The sequence below is a fragment of the Schistosoma haematobium genome, chromosome 2, assembly GCF_000699445.3.
Source record: "Schistosoma haematobium chromosome 2, whole genome shotgun sequence".
Taxonomy (NCBI): domain Eukaryota; kingdom Metazoa; phylum Platyhelminthes; class Trematoda; order Strigeidida; family Schistosomatidae; genus Schistosoma; species Schistosoma haematobium.
In genome coordinates, this window is record NC_067197.1 from 23065038 (window position 1) to 23088769 (window position 23732).

Here is a 23732-nt window from a genome sequence, read left to right on the forward strand (position 1 = left end):
AGGAGGTTCGTCGTACAAGACAAACCCTTTCTAAAACCATGTTGTTTTCTGTTTAACAAGTTATTGGTTTCCATAAATGCCATTATGGTGCGTTTGACTATTCTTTCCATTATTTTAACTATAACACTGGTGAGGCTTACAGGTCTGTAGTTTGATGGAAGTTATCGTGGTCCTGTTTTGTGTATGGGAGTAACGATTGCGTCCTTCCAGTCCATAGGTAACACACATTGGTCAAGTGACATGTTGAATATCACAACCAGTAGGGCCGCGATATATTGTGCAATATGTTTCTAGATTTTGGGGTGTAGTCCATCTGGTCCTGTTGACTTTTTCATGTCTACGATTCTAAGAGCCTTAAGTGCATCGTCTTGACCGAAGTCCATGCCTAGCAGGTGATTTGTTGACTCTATATTTGGGTTTGTTTCTTTATCTAGAGGAGGTTCCTGCATGAAAACTGCCGTAAAATACTATGTTTACCAATTTCTTTTTCCTCTTTTATCGTTAATATACCTAGGTTCCTGCCTGGAAGTATTGGTGGTCTAGTGCTAATAGACACGGAAGCTCGTTAAGCGAAAGCTTAGTCTATTCCATACACAACCGTTTGAACTATTTGGATATTGAAGCCTTTGCGCGTATTATAATGTATGTTGCCAATGTGGTCTTTCATAAATTATTTGGTAAACGTGAAATATACAGCCGAGAGAATGTGAAGTCTCGACTCGTTTTAGGGAATTTTCAAAAGTCAAAGACGTTTAAATGACCTTCTATTCTGGCGACTATGATTATGATTACTGTCCTGACATCAAAGCTGTCAGTTCGTGATGAGAATCTTAGACGTAACCGCTAATCCTACTTACTAACACTTAACTACAGCCGTGTATTAACATTTGGGCCATAAACATGCAGCAGCATTTTCGTTCCTTATCGGTTTGGCTGTATACTTTTTGCTTATCAATAATTGTTGACTCATCGTTGTCGATGATTGATGTTATAATATGCATAATACTTCAGAAGATCATTTTAAAATGTTCGAGCAGATTAAGTATAGTTTCGTCCTACACTTTTGCTTTTCTTGAGATAATAGCACCAGTCTTCAGTAGTAAGGATAAGTCTGTTGACCTGTATTAATCCTTGTAATTTGTTACACTGCAAAGGTCCAGTCTCGTTTTTAATTTATCAAAAGAAGGTGCTTATGTTACGTATTCCGGTAGAAATTTCCAGTTATTCACCACTTGGTGCGAAAAACGGGACTCCAGACTCAAACGATTTGATCTCGGTTTTTGAACTTTATTGGGATATCCTCACAGGTGATCAGCCCTAGATGGAAGGAAAAGATAAGACATATTAATACCAAGGACGCTGTTCAGCATATGATAAGTCAACATCAGAGCACCCCGTATTCCGTGATATGATGGCGGAAGTTGAGATGTCTCAGTCTATCGTCATAGCATATGCCAGAGAGACTTTTTAACCATTTTGGTCTATTGTCGTTGGACTTGTTCTAGTATATCCGCCTCATACCTAATTTAAGGACTCACTTCTTGAATACCATATTCCAAGTGCGACCTTATCTGGTTTGAGACGTTGAGGTTATATTAACACAGTTCCTTTTTCAATAACTACAAGGCCCTGATCACGATTAATTGTTGGTCGTTCCTCATTGCCGGTATAAAACATCGTACTAAAATGTCTTGATCACGTTTCAGCTTTTTAGGCACCATCTCTTGCCAACATCAAGGGATTTTGTTGCGCCAAAATTGGTGGGATTCAATCACTTCCCTGAGTTTGCCTCTTTATATACGAAAATAACCTTTTCGGACTATTTTCACAATCCATAACCAACTGTTTTTCATGGGGCTGTCTAATCCTACTTATCAACGCTTTACAAGGATTTCTAGTCCTACAATAATTGAATATATATTTTCTAAGCCTGCAGAGATGAACACATTTCAATGCATTCTCCTGCGTCTAAGAAGTTTCTTGACTTGTTTAGTTATCTATGGTGGACAGTTATTTTGTGTGCGTGGTACTAAGCATGGTATAAAGGAGAACGTAGTTGAAATAAGCTTACATTTAAATATATACCATGCTTTTCAACTGATGAGTCAGTATCTACTGACCAGTCTGTTTTTGCAGCTCATTCCTGAATGGCTGATATTTTTGCTCTCCATCTCAGTCCACTAATATCAGGTGCCTTAAAATCTCATATCAGGCACTTGTTATTTTCATTTTATGGTTGAACGCACTCTAAAATAGTCATCAGCTAAGCAGATTTTACTACGATAGAAGACGAAATATTTTTGGTGTGTTTCCTCTTAATGTACACCTTATTTCCGTGATGGATGTCTCCCTTATTTCGTTCCTGTTATCTTTAATTCCCTTGACGGCAGTTTCTTTACCATTGCCGAAGGTTACTTTTGTGTACTTAGTTTTGGGTCACATTTTTTCAGTCTTATATTATTACCGAGTTTCTAAAATCAAGTTAGTTTGAGTAATGTTTTTGAGAGAGGAGAGTCCGTCCTCCCTCTCGGAATGCTCTCACATGGCCATGTATGTACAGCCACTGTCAGGGAAGTCCTACTCACTGCCTTCTCGCGGCTGGGGTGTTGCTTACTAAATTGAGAGGACAAAAAGCGGATGTCCGGTACTCTAACCGAGTTAGTGGATACGATGGGTCCACCTCGGGAGTTGGAAAATCTTGATTTTAAACTAGTTTTGCACTTGGGCTCCAGGATCCTAAGGAAGCAAATGGTGTATGAAGCTATTGTTGGCCACCGGCCACCATGGGACTGCATCTCCTAACGCTGCACCACTGCCTTGTGGATTAGACCTTTAGGTCAAAGGCTCTGGGTGTGCCGCCTTAAGGAAACTAACTGCTCCGGTTTGGGCGCTCGAACAGTATCATAGCCCTCACACAAATCTAATGACAAAATGTGGTGCATATCTATTTGTGTTTATGTGTTTAAATAAATAAAGTAGTACTGAGCCCCGGGTCAGGAGCCGCACTGATTGGTGTGATTCCTATTAACAGTCATTTATGTGCTGTTAGATTAGAAAGCTGGGTAAAGGTGAGAAGGGATTGGTAAAAACCGCTGTTTCTTGATAATCCACACTCAGATCGATTTCATCCCGAACTCAATCAAATGTGAGTTCTGCCGTCAATCAAGTGATCCCAAGAAAGTGCGTTCGAACGATACTGTAGTACTAGCCTGAAATTTGAATGCGAAAGCCGTGGAAACTGACTGAGTTGTTGAGTTGCTGACACTAGGATAAAGTGGAAACTGCAGAGATTTGGACAATTTATGATACTGTACCATAGTACGAAAGTAAGCTGGATGTAACCGGTGTATATTGGTCCATTACGACTCCTTAGTTAGAGTACAAGAGACAATAAAACTCATTGACCTTAGATATTATCAGACATGATTCACAGTAGAGGCCGTTGTCGATGCTTCTGTAAATTTCCTTTACATTCTTTAAGATAAGATAATTTTTGTTAACTGAAAAAACTGTCTTGATCACATTTTTAGCCTACCTGTATTCTATTGTATACTATTCTCTTCCTAACTAAGTTTCTTTTTATTTGTTCACAATATTTTCTCTCTGTATATATAGAGCACATTTTTTTGGTTTCTACTTGTACTGAAATCTGTCTGTATTAAATAAAGAAATAATAATGACTAGTAGCAATGCTAATTCTTATTTCTGCAGATTAACTGTCGAATTTTAGATTCTACTTGGTTGGTGTTAGTCAACAGTAAACTGAGGTACAAGTTCATATTTGTTTAGACTTCTAGGTAACATCACTTGTCCTTAGATAAGATACGTTACTCGTAGTTTAGCATCCAAACCTGTACATGTTGGCTGAGTTACTGTAAGGGGTTCGCAAATTATACCGATATAGTTTCCACAACTGTGTGTAACACATCTTAAAGTTCAATGAGTTATCTTTGTGCCTACAGCTCGTCTATTTACTTTAAAAATTAATCAGATTGCGTAGGGTTAGTAAGTACAGTTTGGCAGCCATATATTGTGCTACATGAAATAAGATGGATTGAAACCTTATCTCTTGATGAAATTAGTATTATAATTCGACACTTGAAAACGTTTTTTTCCATTATTCGCTAAGTCAGTATGACTTTCTGGACAGTGGTTAAAGACTCCTAAATGGTTTCATTTGCCTCTTTTCAAATATGTTAGTATGACACTCAACTTGAAAGGTGGTTTTTAATGAAAAAGAAAGAGTAGCGACAGAGGTCTTTACGAGTATCTGATTGTTTTGCTTTCTGTCTCCTAAATCCATCATTTTATGGAATTATATAGCGACAGTATTATTTTTCAAAAAGATTTTTGTAACAAAGAGAGGGTTTAATTAACTGATGGATAAACTGTCTCTTTCAAAGAGGTACAATGTCTCCAAAAAATTAATGAATATTTCCAATAACTGCTCTTATCTTGCTTTTTTTACAGACTTAGTTCTTGTTTTGATGGATAATGAACTCTTGTTGGGGTTTATTTGGTTTGGCATTACGCATCTCATTATATAAGAGACCTAGTGGATTATTAAAAGGCTTTTCGTACGTTGATAGGGCATCAACTCAAAAGCTTCTTCCAATGCATTTAATAAATCTTCAGAAACACACTGGATGTCGTCATGTTGGACAAGATTCTGATACTTCAGATGATGAGTTAGCTGATGAAGATGAGGATGATGATGATAATGCCGATGAATTAGATCCATATTATTCAGAAGATATGGCGTTTAGTCCACATTTTCGACAAATCTCATCATACGTCAAATCCTTACGTTTTGATAAAATTATTCGTGTGGGTTTAGATATCACTAGAAGTGCTGCTGACAATGCCTTTTTTTCTAACCGATGTAGGTTAAATGGAGGAAAACTGCTTAAGATGGGTACTACAGTTTATAAAGGTGATAAACTTGATATAGTGATCGACGATACAGAAGAACCTCTTGGTAAAAGAGTGCGAGTTCTTGATATAAAACAATCAAAACACAATAATTACAAGATTAGTTTACGTTGTTGGAGAAATAATGTCAAATTGTAAAGATCTCTAATATTGTAGCGATATAATTCTGTATTGTATTTAAATAAATAAAAGAGTGATCGATATAAAGATATCGTTTTGTTCTTGATTGCTTTTTTTTGTTAAAGTATATAATATTTGGTTTCATCTTTGTAGTTGTATTATGTCAAGTTATTTTTGGTTGGTCGACCACCTTTGGCTCTATTTTCATTATTTCTATTATTATGTGCAGTTGGATTAATTGTATTAGATGTACTAGTGAATAAATCCCCTCCTAATAATCCTGATGTTGAAAAACATTGGAATAAATTATTATTAGAATTATCAGGATTAGAATTTTGTATTATTAATTCATCAAATGCAAGATTAATGGCAGAATCTTACGCAAGTGCACATGTTCTACGTGGATTAGATGATATAAAATCTGACAACGTCATTATTTCACATGCAATCCATCTACCTTTATTAATATATCCTAATGAAGAATTTGTTTATGATATGTCATATTTATTAATTGCTAAAATGTATGGACGTCATATTGGTATTAAAGGTATGTTACAATTTTCTTATCAGCTTCAATGTATGCTTTTTTATACTGAATATGGCTCAATGGAAAACATTGTTATCTTACTAAAGCAATCGTGGAGTGTCGAAACCTAATTTGAAAGCTAGCCGGTTATTATATGGCTATGGACGCAATGTTGTATCTCAAATGTTGTTACTCAATAAAAAAAATACGATTTCACTTTGTGGTTTATCTGATAAAGTAGACTAACATGAAACTATTTATGGATGTTAATATTTCATGGTTATAGTCAGTTGTATAGCTTCATTTGCGATCATTCTTGAACAGATGATAATTCATCGATTACGAACATGTAACTAATGGATTAGTTGATTCACCTATAATAGTTTGTGTGTCATCTTAGCTTATGTTTACGTACTGGTTTTCGATCATAAATTTTAACGATTTGAATTGTATACACGGATGACGATTTAAGTTGAGAGAAAACATTAGTCGCAGTAGTATTCAAAGTAATAGCTTCTAAATGCTAAATAACTGTTTAGAGCACAGAATTCGAATCCTGCTCAACGTGCTTCATGCTCGACAACCAGATCAATCCCTCTGCAAACGATGTGGTTTCAGGCATAGCATACGAATCTGCTTGATAACAGAGTTATACTAACATTATTATAACAAAGTTTTAGTCGGCAGAACAGTGGGTCAGTAATCTAGAGACTTTTCGATACAGGACTCCGACCATGTTCTAATACGATCACACATTTACTTGCGCCTCACTGGACGCAGAAAAACCACATTAAGAAGACCCATTAGAATTGAACTAAGTGACGAGGAAGCCGAAAGCAGATTCTAGGAACAACTGAGGTCGCACTTAGGTTGCTCTGAAAACGAAGCTGACCCAGATGTCGCTTGGAAAGATATACAAACAACTGTGGAAATAGCAGTGACATCTATTAGTGATTTTAAACAAAAGGGTTAAAAAAGACCAATGGATTTCTTCTAAGTCTATTGCACTGATAGATTCTCGTAAACTCATCCCATCATGCTCTAAATACGATGAAGAGCGAAAGCAAGTCAGATCTAGTTTAACCAAAAGTCTAAGGAAGGACTGTGATCAGTGGTGGGCATCGAAAGTGAAAAAGATGGGAACGGCAGCGGCTGTAGGTGACACAAGACATCTCTTCAGACTAATAAAGAACTGGAACTAAAAAGTTAAGTGTGAGTGAGGCGATCTTGGAAAAAGACGACACTCTTATCTGCTCTCAGCCCAGACGTTTAGAACGATGGGTGGAACACTTTAGGGAACAGTTCATCTGGCCTTCAGCGACCCTACAACTACCCTCCATTCCCAGACAGTGTGAATGGAACATTGAAGTAGGTCCCCCAACTCTAGCAGAAGTTCGAAAGGCTATAGTTAATCTGGAACGAGGAAGGGCAACTGGTCCAGATGGATTGACTCCAGAGGTCCTTAAGTATGGCGATCCAATTTTAGCGATTAGGTTGACTAATATTCTAGCTAAAATCTGGGTGTTGGACGTAATCCCGTCTGACTGGTCACAATCACTGATTGTCCCAATATATGAGAAGGGGTCGAAGTCATCATGTGATAACCATAGAGGGATTATAGCATCTAAGATACTAACCTCAATAATTATCGGGCGCCTAACAAAGACTCGTGAACTGCAAACACGAGCAAATCAGGCTGGATTCAGACCTGACCGAGGTTGCATCAACCACATATTCACCATTCGTAAGGTTTTAGAACATAGGCTTGCTTATCGGCGTCCGACATTGGTGGTCTTTCTTGACTTAAAAGCAGCATTTGACTCTGTTGCCCGAGAGGTTCTGTGGCAATGTACATCAGAAGTACATGAACCTTGTGAAAACTCTTCACTGGAACACTACTAATCAAGTCAGAGCTTATGGCGAACTGTCATCTGATTTTGCAACCTCAAGTGGTATCCGTCAAGGTTGTCCACTATCGCTATTTTTGTTCAACTTCATTGTAGACATACTAATGGGAATAACGTTCTCGTCGTCTGAATTTTCGGACATTGATCTCCTTCCAGGAGGTCCACTTATCGACTTAGAATACGAAGATAACATAGTCTTGTTTGATGAAGACGCTAATAAAATGCAGTCTTTTGATAGCGCTGGCCAACAATGCCAGAATGTTTGGGATGCGCTTCTCCCCATCTAAATGCAAGTTGTTGCTTCAGGACTGGTCTGCGTCAACACTTGAACTAAGGATACGATGTGAAGTAATCGAACGCGCCCACAACTCCACGTATCTTGGAAGTCTGATCAGCTTAATGGGTTGGTATTTGATGAAATTTCAGCACGGATTCAGAATGCTCGTTTGGCTTTTACCAACTTACGTCACCTATGACGAATGCGAGATATTCGGGACGAGTATAGTGCGCGGCAGTTCGTTCTGTTCTACTTTACGGCTGCGAAACGTGGCCATTAAGAGTAGAAGATACTCTTGAGCTACCAGTATTCGACCACAGATGCCTTAGAAATATTGCTCTCATCTTCTGGGATCACCGGGTACGTAATAGTGAGGTTAGACGCAAGGCATTAGGGAATGATGATAAATCAGTTGATGAGGTTGTGAATCTTTATCGACTGATATGTTTGGGTCACGTGCTATGTATGCCTGAACACCGATTACCACGACGCGCATTCAGTCAGTCAGTAACAACGTAGAACTTCGTACGTAAGTACATCAGTTCGAGTTGCCACACCACATTAGCACAGAGATGCAGTTGTCGATTCAAATCCCATAGTGGTAGAGGTAATAAGAGTATAAGCAGTAATCGGGAAGATTAGGGTTTGGAGAAGTTATTTAAAGAGTATAATACAGTGAAATAAATTTGGAAAGAGGAAAAAAAGGGACATGAAGAATTCAGAAGATTAGAATTTGGGGGAACACAAAGAGTGGATTCACCTGGGCCATTGCAAACGATTTTGAGCCATGTCATTCAGGGTCTCTAACCATCGGTTGCTATCATCTCGTGGTCCCCAACCAGGTAGTCTACACCTACCAACATGACTCAGTTCACTTGTCAGTGACTTCATGGACTTGTGCCATGTTTTGGTTTGGCCGCCCCTAGCTTTCTTCCAACCTACTCCTATACCACTGAACATAGCACGTCGAGGCAGTCGGTGGTTGGACATACGTAACACGTGTCCCAGCCATCTCAACTGATGAAGTTTCACTACTTCATCAATTGATTTGCTATCCTTACCTAGTACCCGTTTCCTAACAACTGTGTTACTTACTCGATGGTCCCATGATATACGAGCAATGTTTCGAAGACACCTATGATCAAATACTAGTAGCCTACGGATATCCTCTAATCTTACCGGCCATGTTTCACTGCCATAAAGTAGGACGGAACGAACTGCTGCGCAGTAAACACGTCCTTTGGTTGATAGACGGATATCTCGCCTACGCCATAAATGACGCAAGTTGGCAAAAGCTAGTCGAGCCTTCTGTATCCGCGCTGAGGTTTCGTCACACACTAAACGACAAGGGTTGATGAGACTTCCAAGATAAGTGAAGCGGTCGACACACTCAACTACTTCACTCCCTATCACTAGTTCGGGTTGGAAGAAAGTTGAGGGCAGCCGAACCAAAACGTGGCATTGGTCTATAAAGTCATTAACTTCTAGTCTGAGCCATGTTGGTAGATGCAGACTACTTGGTTGGAACTCGCATGACTCTCGTAACCAGTGGTTGGGACTCTGGGTGACATGTCAGAATCGATCACAACGGTGTAGGTGTATGCACTCTGTCTTCCCTCAAACTATGAGATTAAAATTATTTCATATCTTTCTACGTCCTAACTCTTTTTTCCTGTACTATATCCTTACATTTAATCATTCTTTTATATATTACCACCATTGAATTAACTACTTCTATGTATTCGGTGTTAATCTTGTTATGCTAATGAGGTATGACAACTTGGACCGATGCATATATGTGCCTGGTCCTACGTTGTAGCTGATTGGCTGACAATTCAATTCAGGTTGTCTCTTACCGCTTGAAGAACAATCCATGTATATAAAATCCGTTTTGGTAACGACGGTTTTTCCAAATAGTTTAAATGAAGTTTATGTTTTCAGTTGTTTTAGCAAACGTGAAAATAATGTTTCCATCATAAATAAATATCGGTTGAGCTGTTGTAGAAAATCACAAGGTACTGGGCATTTGTTTTGTATTATTTTGTATATATGCAGCAGTATAACTCATTTACTCTCATGAAAATCAGTCTCAGTTCTTCAGAACTAACAAGCTGGTTTTCAATTTACATTCTCATTTTAATCTACTTCCGGCACGCATTATTATCGTAAATTAACATTCACTGTCATTTGAACTCATGACCCCCTGGCAGTGTTATCGTTTGTTTTCAGTTGTTGAAGGCTGTGCGATAATCGAGTGTTTGTCCTATAACAGTATCAGAGTACTAGATTTGATAATAAAACGTACTGTATCATAAGGAGTTGAAAATGTTGTAAATGTTTATGTCTGTCCGTTTACGTCTACAACATAAAACAATAGTTGTGCGTGAGGTCTAGTGAAGCATAATGAAATTGTACTTTTGGAAATCCCGTGACAGAATACGTGGTGTTGTGCTTTATTGGTTGAAATACTTCTTTAACATTGTGGACCATATTTCCGAAACCTACCTAACATATAAATATTTAAACAGGTAGTTAGTTTTATCATCAAAATCCTTCTAGTTACTCGATGATGTTTAGTTTTCCTAAAATCCAACATAATGATAATGACTAACTGCTGAACACAAACTAAAGTGGGTTTTCCGTGACGTATTTTTTGAAGCTCTGTTATGTCCTGATAAGCATAATGAATGGTAACTTTGGGATCCATTTATGGACCAATACTAAACGTATGTTTTATCGTATAAGTGTTAAATAACTTAACTATTCATGTTCATATTCCTCTTATTATAAGCTTTATTTTGACCTATGAACTATTATTATACGCTTTATCATTCTTGATTTATGCCCTGTCTATTAATCACTGCCTCCCACATTCACAGCCACTTTTGGCCAAATCTTGTACAAATGTTGTTCTCTATTTTATGGTACGTTGTGGTCTGTTTGATTGGTATATAAACTCAGTATGTTTGAAATATAATGATTGATATCGCAGAGGCTCGGATTGGCGTTCTGGACTCAACTGGCTGGGCTGGGCGAAAAGCAGGACCAATCAGGACTCTAGACTGCTCGCACGTGTTTTACTCGTCCTTGGTCCGATCGATAATTCACTGCTTTCTAACTGGCGGTTACAAGTTATAACAAGCTCTAAGCGCAAAATGTATATATTTTAACCATTATAAGGTTTGAGACGTTGGGTGCGATAGTTTAGAATCGCTTACATTGGATTGGAGGTATTCATTCTTTATCATTCTATAGATCTTGAGTTTCAGTATTCCTTCTTACATACATTCTCATTTCATTTCAAACATTCTAAATGTTTAATCTTTTTCACTGTTATTGCTACTATAATCATTGGAACTCTTTTGCTATTTATCTTACTAATTTCATCTCATCGCGTTGATTCGGCGATTCTCACACTTGTGTTAGGCTCTTTTTGTCACATGATTGACTGGTATGTCTCTTAGGTATTTCATTTTAATACTAACAAATGATAGTTTTTCATTATTCCAGGTCCTTTAGCACTGCAAAAACTGAACATATCTTTTCTGGTACCATCAGTTCGAAATGAAAATCGTAAAGGAAAAAAACTGAACTTTCGACTTGTACATTTAAAAACATGTGTGACTTTTACTGCTACATCGGCTATTTTCCCACCAATACTGTAAGTTTCAAACGTAGTAAAGCAATCCTTTTGGACAAATGGGATGTATTTTCTGCGTAATATGTTACTTTTCAATTTTTATATTGTATAAATGAGTGTTTGTGTTACTTATTCATTTAACGCTTCTCATTTCGGAAGAAAACTTGAACAGATTTACTAACCACTGCTGTAGATCATTTTTAGGTAAGAAAGCTCACGTAGAAATTTCCAGTGTTATTTGATAGAGCCTTGGGAATCCAGTGCGTATTTAATAGTTATAGAATTAAAGTTCCACCTGTTGCCTTGTTATGACCTTGCGTCTCCCAATTATTTTGTTTTTGCCAAAATCCCCGTCGCCAATTGTTATGACCTTGGATGTCTGACTTTTCGATCACACGACTTATCTACCAATCCGAATACGACTTATACGAATCTTCGCACTAGGCCAACCAATGACGTTCAACCGGTGTGGGCAGTTTAGTGTCCTTATTGGTCCTATGTCCTACGAGCCCTTCCACTTGAGTCCAGAACAAGATACCAGCTTCCGAATCAGAGCAGATCATTTATTTCAGACATACTTGGTTTATATATCAATCAGACAAACCGCAACGTACCATAAAATAGGAAATAATATTGTACACAAATAAGCCCAAAAAGTGGCTGTGGATGTGGGAGGCAGTAGTTAATAAGCTGAACATAACTTAAGAACCGTAAATCGTACAATAATAAGTTATAGGTCAAAATAAAGCTTATAATAAGAGGAATATAAATATATGTAATGTAATTGTTGAATAATTATACAATAAGAATATTTATAGAATATTAGTCCATTAATAGTCCTCGGGAGTTACCTGTAATTTAATCTCCACTCGGACATAACATGCCTAAATCATTAAAAATGGCTATTTGTTTAGATTCAGTTTTCTGATATGTTTGGTTTATAGTTCGAAATTCTGTGTTACCCTTCCAGGTCATACAAATCTAACTCATTTACGAGTTAGATTTATTTGAGATTCATTCATGTTAAAACAAACAGTGCTATACTTTTTCCTCTGTGGCAATCGCACACACGTCTAATCAAGTTTTTTTTTAAGATCCATCCATTCGTATTGAGTAACAGCATGCCACACAAACGACATTGCTCTTAATTACGTGATGGTAACCAATGGAAACTTTTAGGTAACTAATTGTATAATCTTTAGTCAACCAACTGTTACGTAACAATGTGACTTTATTATGGCCGACATGATGGTGTTTGCTAATCAAATGCATGAGGTTGTTTAAGTTTGATCAATATGTTTCATATAATAAGTATAAGTCATTTAATAAATTGATCATTATACGTCGATTAAGGTGACCACATCATTTGTTGTAAATTTAGATGCGGTATCTGTTTGTTTTGTGTGCTCTAATTTCTCATGTTACTGTTTTTATGCTGTTGTCTACTACTTCTGCCTTTGTCGCCGATGATGGAAACTATAAAAGTTTAACAATGTTCACAAAACACCTATTGTTATAACAATTATATGCCCATTAGTAACCAATTTCGAGAGGTAATTCCAGGGGTTTTAATAAAATGAAGTTCAGCCTTATCTAGTGTGAGACAGTTACTCATCGACGACATTGAAAGATCGCTAGACAACAGCACAAATTGATTTAAGCTAGGTATTTAAACCAGTAAATGTCAACTCAACCCTCCTGAAGTTAAGAATTTGAGGGCCCTTGGTTTGACACTCGATGATCTTATGGTTGAGCACTGCTGAGAATCACTATAGTAGGAAGAAACAGTTGTATAGTAGGTAGGAGGCAATTCAGAGAAGAAAATTCTCTTTTCGACGATTTCATTTACTTAAGCTGTACAATCATTTTTATGGTTAATTTTATTTGCTAAAATATTGGTCTATAATGAAATAGAATGGTGTAGAATAATTAGGAAAAAAACTTTAAGTAGTATTTTGTCACGAATTGCTTACGAAAAACAGATATTGAAAGGAAATTGTGTAATAATCGGCTAGTAAAGAGAAGTAAGGTGAAGCAAATACTAACTTTAAGCACAAGGAACAACATCTTTTGACATGTAGACCCCCAAAGTCGTCCCAAAGTTGGACCCAACTAGATCACATCGCTATCAGCCACGGATGGAGGGGCTCGATAGAAGACTGTCGCCCGTTCGGGAGCACATGCTTAGATTCAGATCATGCTCTGGTGCGAGCGCGAAATCGTCTGCTTCTTAATGGACGTAGGAAAGACAACGTAAAGATACCTCTCAGGTTTCTACTCAATGATAGCCAAGCTAAGAATATATTTCAGGAACAACTAGAAAAACAGTTAGGCAGCCATGTAAGTGATGCCCACCCCGAGGCAGCATGGAATGATATCCGAGAGGATTTGGAAACAACAGAGATATCTGCTAGTAAGGTAAACCATAAGGTTAGGGAGAAACACTGGATCTCAGCAGCATCTACCACACTGATAGATGCTGGAAAACTCATTCCACCTGGCTCTGAACATGACGAAGAGCGGAGTCAGTTTAAACGCAAACTGATAAGAGGCCTACGCAATGATCGCGAACAGTGGTGGGTAGCGAAAGCAAGAGAGATGTAAAAGGCAGCGGCAATAGGCTACGGCAGACAACTCTTCAGACTTGTCAAGGGAACCGTTATTAGGAATCCAACTGTTAGCGAAACTATCTCGCAAAAAGACGGATATATTATTCACTCTCAATCCAGGAGATTTGATCGATGGGCAGAACACTTTAGGGATCAGTTCAACTGGCCTTCAGTCAAACTTCGGTTTCCCACGATCACCAGTCGACCTAAATGGCAAGTTGATGTAAGTCCTCCAACTCTACGAACCTGAAAAAGTTATAGGGAGAGTAGCAGGCCCTGACAGGTTTATCCCTGAGATTTTTAAGGATGGCGATCCAGTATTAGCAGTGAGATTGGCTGAGGTCTTGGGTAGAATCTGGGAAGTGGACGTAATCCCATTTAGTAAAAATTCCCATTTTGCCATTTGGTAATCCCATTTGACTGGTCGATAAGGAAGGACAAAAGTTCTCTTATGGCAATCACAGAGGAATCAGTTTGACTAATATTGTGTCTAAAATATTAGCTTCAATAATACTTCGACGCCTAATCAAAGCTCGTGAAGAGCAGATTAGAGAAAACCAGGCCGGTTTTCGACCTGGACGTGGTTGTATAGATCAGATATTCACACTACGTCAGGTTCTAGAACACAGACACACATTCAGACGCCCCACAATCGTAGTATTTCACGACCTTAAGGCGGCATTCGACTCTGTTGATCGTGAGGTTCTATGGCAGTGTTTGTCACTGAAAGGAGTACCAAAGAAGTACATTAACCTTATACAGGCTCTTTGCTCGAACGCAACTGGTAGAGTAAGAGCTTATGGCGAACTGTCATCAGAATTGATTACCTCAAGTGGTGTTCGTCAGGGCTGTCCACTCTCTCCATTCTTGTCTAACTTTGTCGTTGACATGCTTTTAGAGATGACACTTTCCTCATCTAAATTTCCAGGGGTTGAACTTCCACCTGGAGATTATTTTATTGACTTAGAATATGCCGACGACATAGTTCTATTTGGTGAAGACGCTAACAAAATACAGTCTTCTGAATCTCGAAGCATTTAGTCAATTCTGGTCATTACACTTTACCAGAAGCCTTTTTCAAAATCACACACAACGGGAAGAGTCGGCTCAATAGGGATGAGAATGGAAAACTTGTGTACAGAAGAGGCTATCGCTACCCATGATCCCGAGCCTAAACTTTGCGTAAGAAAACAATACATTCAGTCCCCCATTCTCCCATGGTCTTCACCTACCTTTCTATCTCCTGTAATCTGTTTTGTTTTTTTACTTCTATTAGTTTCTGATCATGCTCAAAACCATTAATTATCCACCATTACAATTTTTAGTTCTGTTCTTAATTGCTATAAAGTGGACAAATATCCTTCACCTTACTACTCTTCACTAGCCGATTATTACACAATTTCCTTTCAATATCTGTTTTTCGTAAACAATTTATGACAAGATACTACTTTAGGTTGTTTTCCCAATTATTTTACTCCATTTTATTTTATCATAGACCAATATTTTAGCAAATAAAATTAACCATAAAAATGATTGTACAGTTTAAGTAAATGAAATCGTCGAAAAGAGGATTTTCCTTTCTGAATTGTATTCTTTTTTAGTGAAACATTGGTTCTATTTTGTCAATGCTTGTCTAATTCTTCGCGATTTTCATTGGCTGTTTAGCTATGATGAGTTTGTGATTTAAGCAATGAAGTCCGAAAATGTGTTTTGTCTGGTCAGTTTTTCAAACTTATATTAGCAACGTAATGTGTAGTAGTGAAAGTAAATGGTATTGGTTACTGTACGTAGGCAAACAGGTAGGCAGCTTGCTAGATAATAAATATGTTATTTCCCTTCCACTTATTGATTTCTAATCTGAACTCACTTAGAATGATTGCCTGTAATTGTGTGGTATATAATATTATCTAGGGTTACTGTTTTTCTATTTTTGATCGTGAATCTGGCACCCTGGTACAACATGATCTAGTCTGTATTTAGTGGTATCGAGCATCCAATCTGGACGTACTATAAACTCCATCAACAGTCCTATATTAGCGTAGTATACTGCAGAAAGATAATAATTTTTTAATTCTCCGGTTAAATCACAGGTATCTAAAAGTGCTACTGATTACCTACACATTTTGTGCAATTGTCTTCGTAAATGAAATAATTTACTTATATTAAAATCGCATGTTTTTCCATAGTGATTTTATGTATCCTGATTTTTGGTTTTCATGAAATTCAAGTTTTCAGTGTTAATTTTTTCTATTACGGTTGCGTTTTATTTTACAAAGCTATATGCTTGAATCAAGCGATCATGAGAGCGTAAAAGACATATTAAATCGTTATCTACACGGCGTGATATTTTTAGTATTTTTGAAATAAGTCATAACCAATTCGCGGATTACTTGCAGTTGAAAATGATGGCCATCACTGGATTCTGAAAGTACCATTTTTACTTTACTATTTAAAAGTCATAGGTGGTTAACAGTGGAGGACGAAAAAACCATGTAGTATTCTCTGGTTTTTATAGTTTTCCAACTGATACCAGTCTGTGATGAGCAATAAGTCTATATGTACTTATACTATGCAGTTATATACACCTATGATATTTTCGTGTTTACTTCGGAAAATTCTAGGTTACCTCCGACTTGTGAACCAAACTTAATTGGTAGTACATCCTCAATAACTAGTCTTCTTGAATGGTCCAAACGGACTGGTGTTTTTGACTCAAACCGTTGTCATGGTCGGACACGAATACAGACTGAGTTTCATGTTTCTCCTCATCTTTTACCACGCTTGGAAAAGGTTTGTTAATCTAATATTTGCCTACATTTTAACTGTTACGTGGCTTATTTTCTTTTTTGACAATTTTGAGTAGAGAATTATTTCAGATTTAGAGAAAGAATAAACCTAAGACACGGTGTGATGTGAGTAAACCTTTATGTTATGCATGTTTTTGATTCGGATTATATTAGCTTACTTGAGGTCGACAAGTTTTTCTCCAGGTAATATCTGTAAGTTTTCACCACTTCATTCAAGCTGTTTTCTAAACATCATCGACGTAGAATTTTAAAAAAATGATTAAAGTAATTCGACAGCGTTGTTTAGTCTTACTTGGTTTAGAAATATGGAGAGAGGTAGCTTGGATACTTTCATTCTACCTAGAGTGTTTTTGCACAAAGTTATTAAGATGTTAACCATCTTCATAGGGTCATATCTTTCTGGCTGATTAGAATGATAGTAGTTAGTCTGCTATACTCGCTTCACTGATGAAGCGTTTAATGAAAAATAAAGGTATAATTAACACATTCGATACATAGGAAAAGTTTATTCCACTCGCCACAGATTGGTTTCCACGTCTTTCTTGCAATCTGCACAATATGGCAACTTGCTTTTTCACTGACATAAAGATTATTGTTATCTTAGATGATTTAAGACAATCTCTAACATTTGTAAAATGCATCTGTTTCTTTTAACTGAGTAGCAAGTTCTGATCAGGCTATGTCGCCTATGAAATTTTCCACATTGAGGACTAGTTTTCACTGTTGTACTCATACGTCGTCCAAGTCAACTGTTGAGCTTCATAAACCTGTTAAGAGTTCACTGAAACTCATTACTTGTGAGCAGGACAGTTCGCGAAGTTGCAAGCGGTTTTATTGACCCACTTAGTTGTAACTAGTCTCAATGTACACCTTCCGAAGGACTAATAGCTGACCTTGATCTAGGAGCTATAAGACAGTTAACTTACACCAACCTATTTACGAAGACTTACATGTTGACCACATAAACATGAAACGTGTTTCGTGCACAAAATATCATGATCAGGATGCAGGCAGATAGTGTAGAAATACAGTTTTCTATACATACGCGAAATCTGTAGTTTGCTGGAATATGATTTATTTAAGTCCGTGATACAATTTTAGAGGCCAACTTACGGTGGAACTTCAGCAATAAATATGGAAGGTCGTAACTGGTCCGAATTAGGTTGTTCTACACCAAGGCATGGAATAAGACTTCCCATTAAGTGGCTATAGACTTGTGGCGATTTCGGGTAAAAAAGCTAGCTACCTTCAACGTCGATCGTAGTAGGGGATTACGAGTGGTCACATTAGTAACGAGATATTATTTCTAATTAGGTATAAAGGTGCAAATTAGAGGTGCATAAAATATTTGTTCTAGTAACGATTGAATAAATATTTTTCAGCATAGGGGGCATTTATGATGATTGTAGAATTTTCATGGTTTAAATTAATAACCGATCTTAGCCAGACTACTATTGAAAATTTGAAAGAACTGGACGACTGTTTTTTTCTAGTATGGAGCTCAGTAATGTGCATCCACATTCTTGCATCTGGAAGTCGAACCCAGGACTTTCGGTCTCGCGTGCGAGTGCTCAACTTCTAGACCACTGTACCGGCATTCAATAGTGTACATATCTAACTTCAATCAACTTAGGACATTGCGCAACCCTGATCCATTGCCTGAGGTAGTATCAATAATTCTGGATACCAACTTCGGGATGGACAGTCGGGTGGAATCCCTAACCACCTAAGAGCTATGTTAACGACAATTATAATGACTTACAGATCATTAGTGTTAATCATCTTTTTTATGATCGCATATTTTAAATGTGTTCATATTTTGTTAGTTTTCTTCATTTATATATTTCCATCAGTAAATGTCCAAATATTTATATTTTTCATTTATCTAAATTTGTTATTTAGGTAGATATTCTCCTCATTTCATCTCGACTACAATTTCTAGTAATTATATTGTTACTGTCAGATTTTCTTATATTGTTTTTCGGTGCACGATCTATGTCTCGTTCTCCAATAAATATAAGAGGTCGGAATGTATTTTCTTTATGTAAGTGTATTTTATATATTTTTTTCTTAAAGAATTACTTTTTGTTAGTATGTTAAGTTGTATTAATGTAATTCAATAAAAAAAACCCAATTGAATGAAGAATACGTAACATAATAATCTATTGATTTGTAACTGAGTTCACTGCTAAAAGATATTCATAAACAAATAGAACTAAATAACACAAACCAAAAAAAAACTACACGTAATCTGTAACCTCAATTAACTATTACAAATTTTCTTTTAATTCTTTTTTTTTCAACTAACATAAACTTATATTGAAATAAAATGAGTTGAATGATTGACATATGTTTAGTTCAAAAACAGGATAAACTATTTAGTCTGTATTTTTAAATTACAATATATACACCGTAATTAGTATGAGAAATGTAACATGTACATATTTATTTGAGTAATGGACTTATCGAAGGCAGTTCACCTCAAAACGTTACAAATTATTTTGGATAGCTCAAAAATACAGCCTATACTTAGTTAATTATTATCTAATCACTCATAATGAATCTTTTGTTATGCACAAAATTTTTTATATTAAACTAATATAAATAGTCTTGTTCGATATGAAATTAAATGATGATTAACGCGGAAAGTGTTGGAGTGATCCAGAAAATTTCTTGCAAAAGACAACCAAGGATCAGGAAACACTAAGAAGCGTTTCATCCATTCAGCGTTCACTTGAAATTTTTGCCAAAAATATCAAGGAAGTGAAACTTCACATGTAGAGGTTCTGATTGGCTGATTGCTATACTGCTGCTATGTTTAGTAGCATTCCAGAATCTTCGAGCAACCCAAGGACATTTAAAAATATTATAAAAACCCTATATTTTCTGTGTTAAAACGAACCTTGGAGTAAAGTACTTCTCGCATACCTTGCGTCTTCTGTCTCGTTCAGGTTGCTGTATAGTTATAGCTGGGGGTTACAGAATAGCTTAGGAAACGAATATAGCGTTCAGTTTGCAAGACTTATCAGAAAGAAATATGCATCTCACCAGAATCCAAATTTGTAACAGCCTATTAGGCCGTTCGATACTCTACTGAGTAAGTTTCAAGACCTAGTAACTATTTAAGTCTTATCCTAATATGCTTAAATCAATCTGTAAACTATGCTTATCTCAAACATAATGATTAGCTGTCTGTTCGATTTGAATTGTTTTAAAAAAGCCCTCTGGGACTCGAATATAATTTAATCCATAGTTTTGTTACGCAGTAAAATTGTTGTGTGAATTGAATCTTGAGTAGCAATCATTATATTTAATCAGATTGTTTGGGATTCCTTATTGTTGACATAGCTGAAATCTGTTATCAAACTAGGATGCATGATAATTGGATGCAGATGATAAATTACGTTTGAGAGTAAAATAAAAATAAATTATGACCATAATCTGACTTACAACTTTAGTTTCTTATCAATGCAAAAAACAAACAATATTGATTATTTATTAAAGCCTGCTGTTGCTACATGTTTTAATTATTCACGTCAATAATGAGTGAATCAATAAACACGAAACCTATGTGAAATACTCGGCGGTTTAATCATTTGAATGTCGTCTAGTTTTCACTTTCGCCATTGAATTATGTAGCTAGAAACTTAGTAGAATGTTTCATAAATACTTACAGTTATTTCTTGAAAATTGACCAATATGTTTACGACGCAAGTGTTTCAGTGACATGGTCTACACCCATAATATTGAACGAGGCAGTTTAGAATATAAAATGACTAGCATCGCTTATATATATCCTCTCTGTGAATATGCATTACTTGTTATTACCAACTTTGTAAAAACCAATAGATCAAAAATTTCCTACTGATTACGCTTAGTTGTTTTATTTTACTGTGTACTTTTATGTAATTAAGAAAAGCTTTTTTTTTGTACCAGACGTTCGTCATGCTCCCGTTTTTCATTTTTTATATCTCCGATCTAAATTAAAATGGTTGTTAGTTTAAAACTCCTACATTTGCTTCATTCTTTAGTACTTATTGGTAACATATTTCTTTTAAATCTCCATTTTGTTCTCTCTTCGGCTTTTTTTTGGAAAACTAATATTAGCCAAACATTCATTTTCTGCCTGAAATTCATTTCGTAATATCCCGAGTTATCTATCCTAGTTGGTATGATATGTTGGCCTAAATGTTGACTAGCCAGTAATGATTTTGAAAGTATTACAATAGTAAATTAATGGTTTAAATGATCAAAGTGATCAACTTGTAATGATTGTTTTATAAGTTTCAACCTTTATCCACTCCATCTATTTCTGTCTGTTCTCAACTGACTAGTTTTGATAGTCACTGTACGCGAAGTATTGTGCTGCGTGCTACTTATATTGACATAAGTATTATATAACGCGAGTCAGGAATTTAATGTCTGGCAGTAGTAGATTGGGAAGATCAAGAATGGAAGAACAGGAATAGAAAGCAATTAGTATAGAAATGCAAGAACAATGAAGTCCAAGACAATTATTGAACATTTTGCAAATTAAGTATTATAGTATGGTTTTTCTATTTTACCAAGTAACTCTGTAATTTTGTGCTAAATATAATTCGGTTCTCCTCACCTATGTTCTCTTTCACTACAATATGATCAAATCAAATTATGGCAAATTGTATTAAGTTTAATTAAAATAACCCATAGTGTCATTGAATGAGAAAAAGAGAATTCAGCGAGGAAAATTTTCTTTCCGACGAAATCATTTACTTAAGCTGTACATTCGTTTCTTTTCTGCACTTTTATTTGATTATTATCGAATTTTTAAAATTACTATTTTGCATTTCAAACTCGAATCAGTTATTATTATTATTACCTCATACAAGTTTTTTTGATTACTTTTTAGTCTATTATTATGATCTTTGTGTTTGTCGCTTTTCTTCATATTTGTCAATTGGACTATTATCTGACCCATAAACGATTTTCTTCCTTACCCCTTGATTAGTACGTAACCTCATTTGTTATTTATCCTCGAATCCATTTTGGTGATGCAATTTTTTCTATCCTCCTATAGACATACATTTTCCATATAACTATATATACGAATGTACAGCTTAAGTAAATGATTTCGTCGAAAAGAAAATTTTCTTCGCTGAATTCTCTTTTTGTATTAAGTTTATTAAATAATTACATCATGATTATAATAATTATTTTTCACTTTAATTATTAACTTATAATATTAAAATGTAATTTATTTTGTTTTGCTTACGAAGAAATACTTGTCACACAAATCAAATATAAAATAACTTATTGTTATTATCATCCATCGGTAAAAAGTTTTCATCAAATGGCACAATGTTCAATTCTGCGTTTACTATGAACAGCTGAATTGGGATCATTTGATAAACAATTTTACACGGCAGTTTAAAAGTTAACAATCTACAAATTTCTACTACATATATATTTTTTTGAGTTATGTACAATTCCTATTCTTAACATTGAGTAGATTAATTTTTCTAAAAATTTTTTTAGTTTACTACATTGTGATATACGTTTATAATTCTCATTCTTTCTTAATTGTCTATGTAGTTTATTATTTGGATCATTCCATTCTCGTTTTTTTTTTTGAAAGGGAGGGAGGGTGGTTAGATTCTTCTCTCTTTTTTGTCTGATACGTTGAATCAACATATTAGCGAGCTCAAATGTGATATACATGTATATTTGATTTTATTATATCTACATATATCTATTTTGTACACCATCTTTTTTATTGTTGTTACTATTATTATTTGTGTTTCTACAACCATAAATGTACTTTTTCGACTCTATAAATAACTGATGTAAATATAAAAATAAAAGTTGGTTATTTCTCTTTTCTGTTTCCTAATTGTGCGTATTTGTGTGTGTGTTGTGCTTCTTTAATATTCTTTGTCGTTTACTTATCTTAGTCAGATGCTTTTAATTGATTTAACTGTTATAGTTAGAAACCAGAGTTTTATATATAGTTTTGTTTAGTTTTTTCTCGTGCAAACTATGAATGCTAAAAATCATGTTACCTACAGTCATTTATTATTACATTAATTCGGAAATGTTTTAAATATACTTTCATTTTTACGTGAAGATTTATGACATAACGGTTAATCGTAGAACATTTTCATGGTTTTCCTACTGTACCTTAATGTATGGTAAAGTGTTATCATCTTTATTAGTTTCGTTTAAATAATTAACATCTTCCTGTTTGTATATTTTCGTGCTCTTATAATTTATTTGAAGGACACTGAACATCCCCTGATAGTACTGATGGTCTCTTTAGTCTTTTGTGCGTTTGTCTTAAATTATATTCCAAGGTGGTATTAGATGATCAGTATAGATTCTTGCATAAATTGATTCGAAGTTTACCTACTTACTGTATACCTTCAAAGAAAGCCCACTAAGTAAAGATTGCTTTATGCAACTGAAATACGTGCAACTATATACAATGGTACATTCTTGTGCTCATTGCTGCTTTCAGACTTTTTCCCACTAGTTATTCACCCCTTTTATTTATCTTATTATCATGCTACCATGGTTTTACTCATAGTGGTTTTTGACATCAGTTTATTTAATTACTCTTGTGCATTTCATTTCTGTGACAAAAATTTTTGACTGTCCTGTAGTGAACGAAAAACACATCCTCCACCAGTTGTACTTTAATTGCTTCATAACTCTCTCAATTGTGTTGTATATCATTTAAGATCATTGTAGTGATTTTAAAGAAATGGATTATTTTCATGATTAGTATAAGCCTAAGTATATGTATTGCACAGTAATATCTAATGTGTAGTTTATTACAGTGTGCACGAACTTTATCTTACTATGAGAAATCTCATGTTGATGCTATATTTCGCTTATTACATTACATGATTAGATTTTAAACTTCAGTCTAAAGTAAT

General features: G+C 35.6%; 2 protein-coding genes across 2 annotated transcripts in view; one reads left to right on the top strand and one right to left on the bottom strand.

The window, feature by feature from the left end:
- Window positions 1-521: 521 nt before the first annotated feature.
- Window positions 522-23521, top strand: PRPF4_1 (U4/U6 small nuclear ribonucleoprotein Prp4). The gene is made up of 6 exons (XM_051214656.1): window positions 522-642; window positions 4471-5599; window positions 11273-11423; window positions 16633-16801; window positions 18721-18862; window positions 22074-23521. Coding segments are annotated over exons 2-6 (645 nt in total). The 5' UTR covers window positions 522-642; window positions 4471-5418; the 3' UTR covers window positions 22076-23521.
- FOXN3_1 (Forkhead box protein N3) overlaps window positions 8908-23732 on the bottom strand; it is a gene marked incomplete at its 3' end in the record, with an annotated part of 46821 nt that continues 31996 nt past the window's right edge. Inside the window, exon 5 of the mRNA XM_051214657.1 lies at window positions 8908-9039. The remainder of the gene's footprint in view (window positions 9040-23732) is intronic.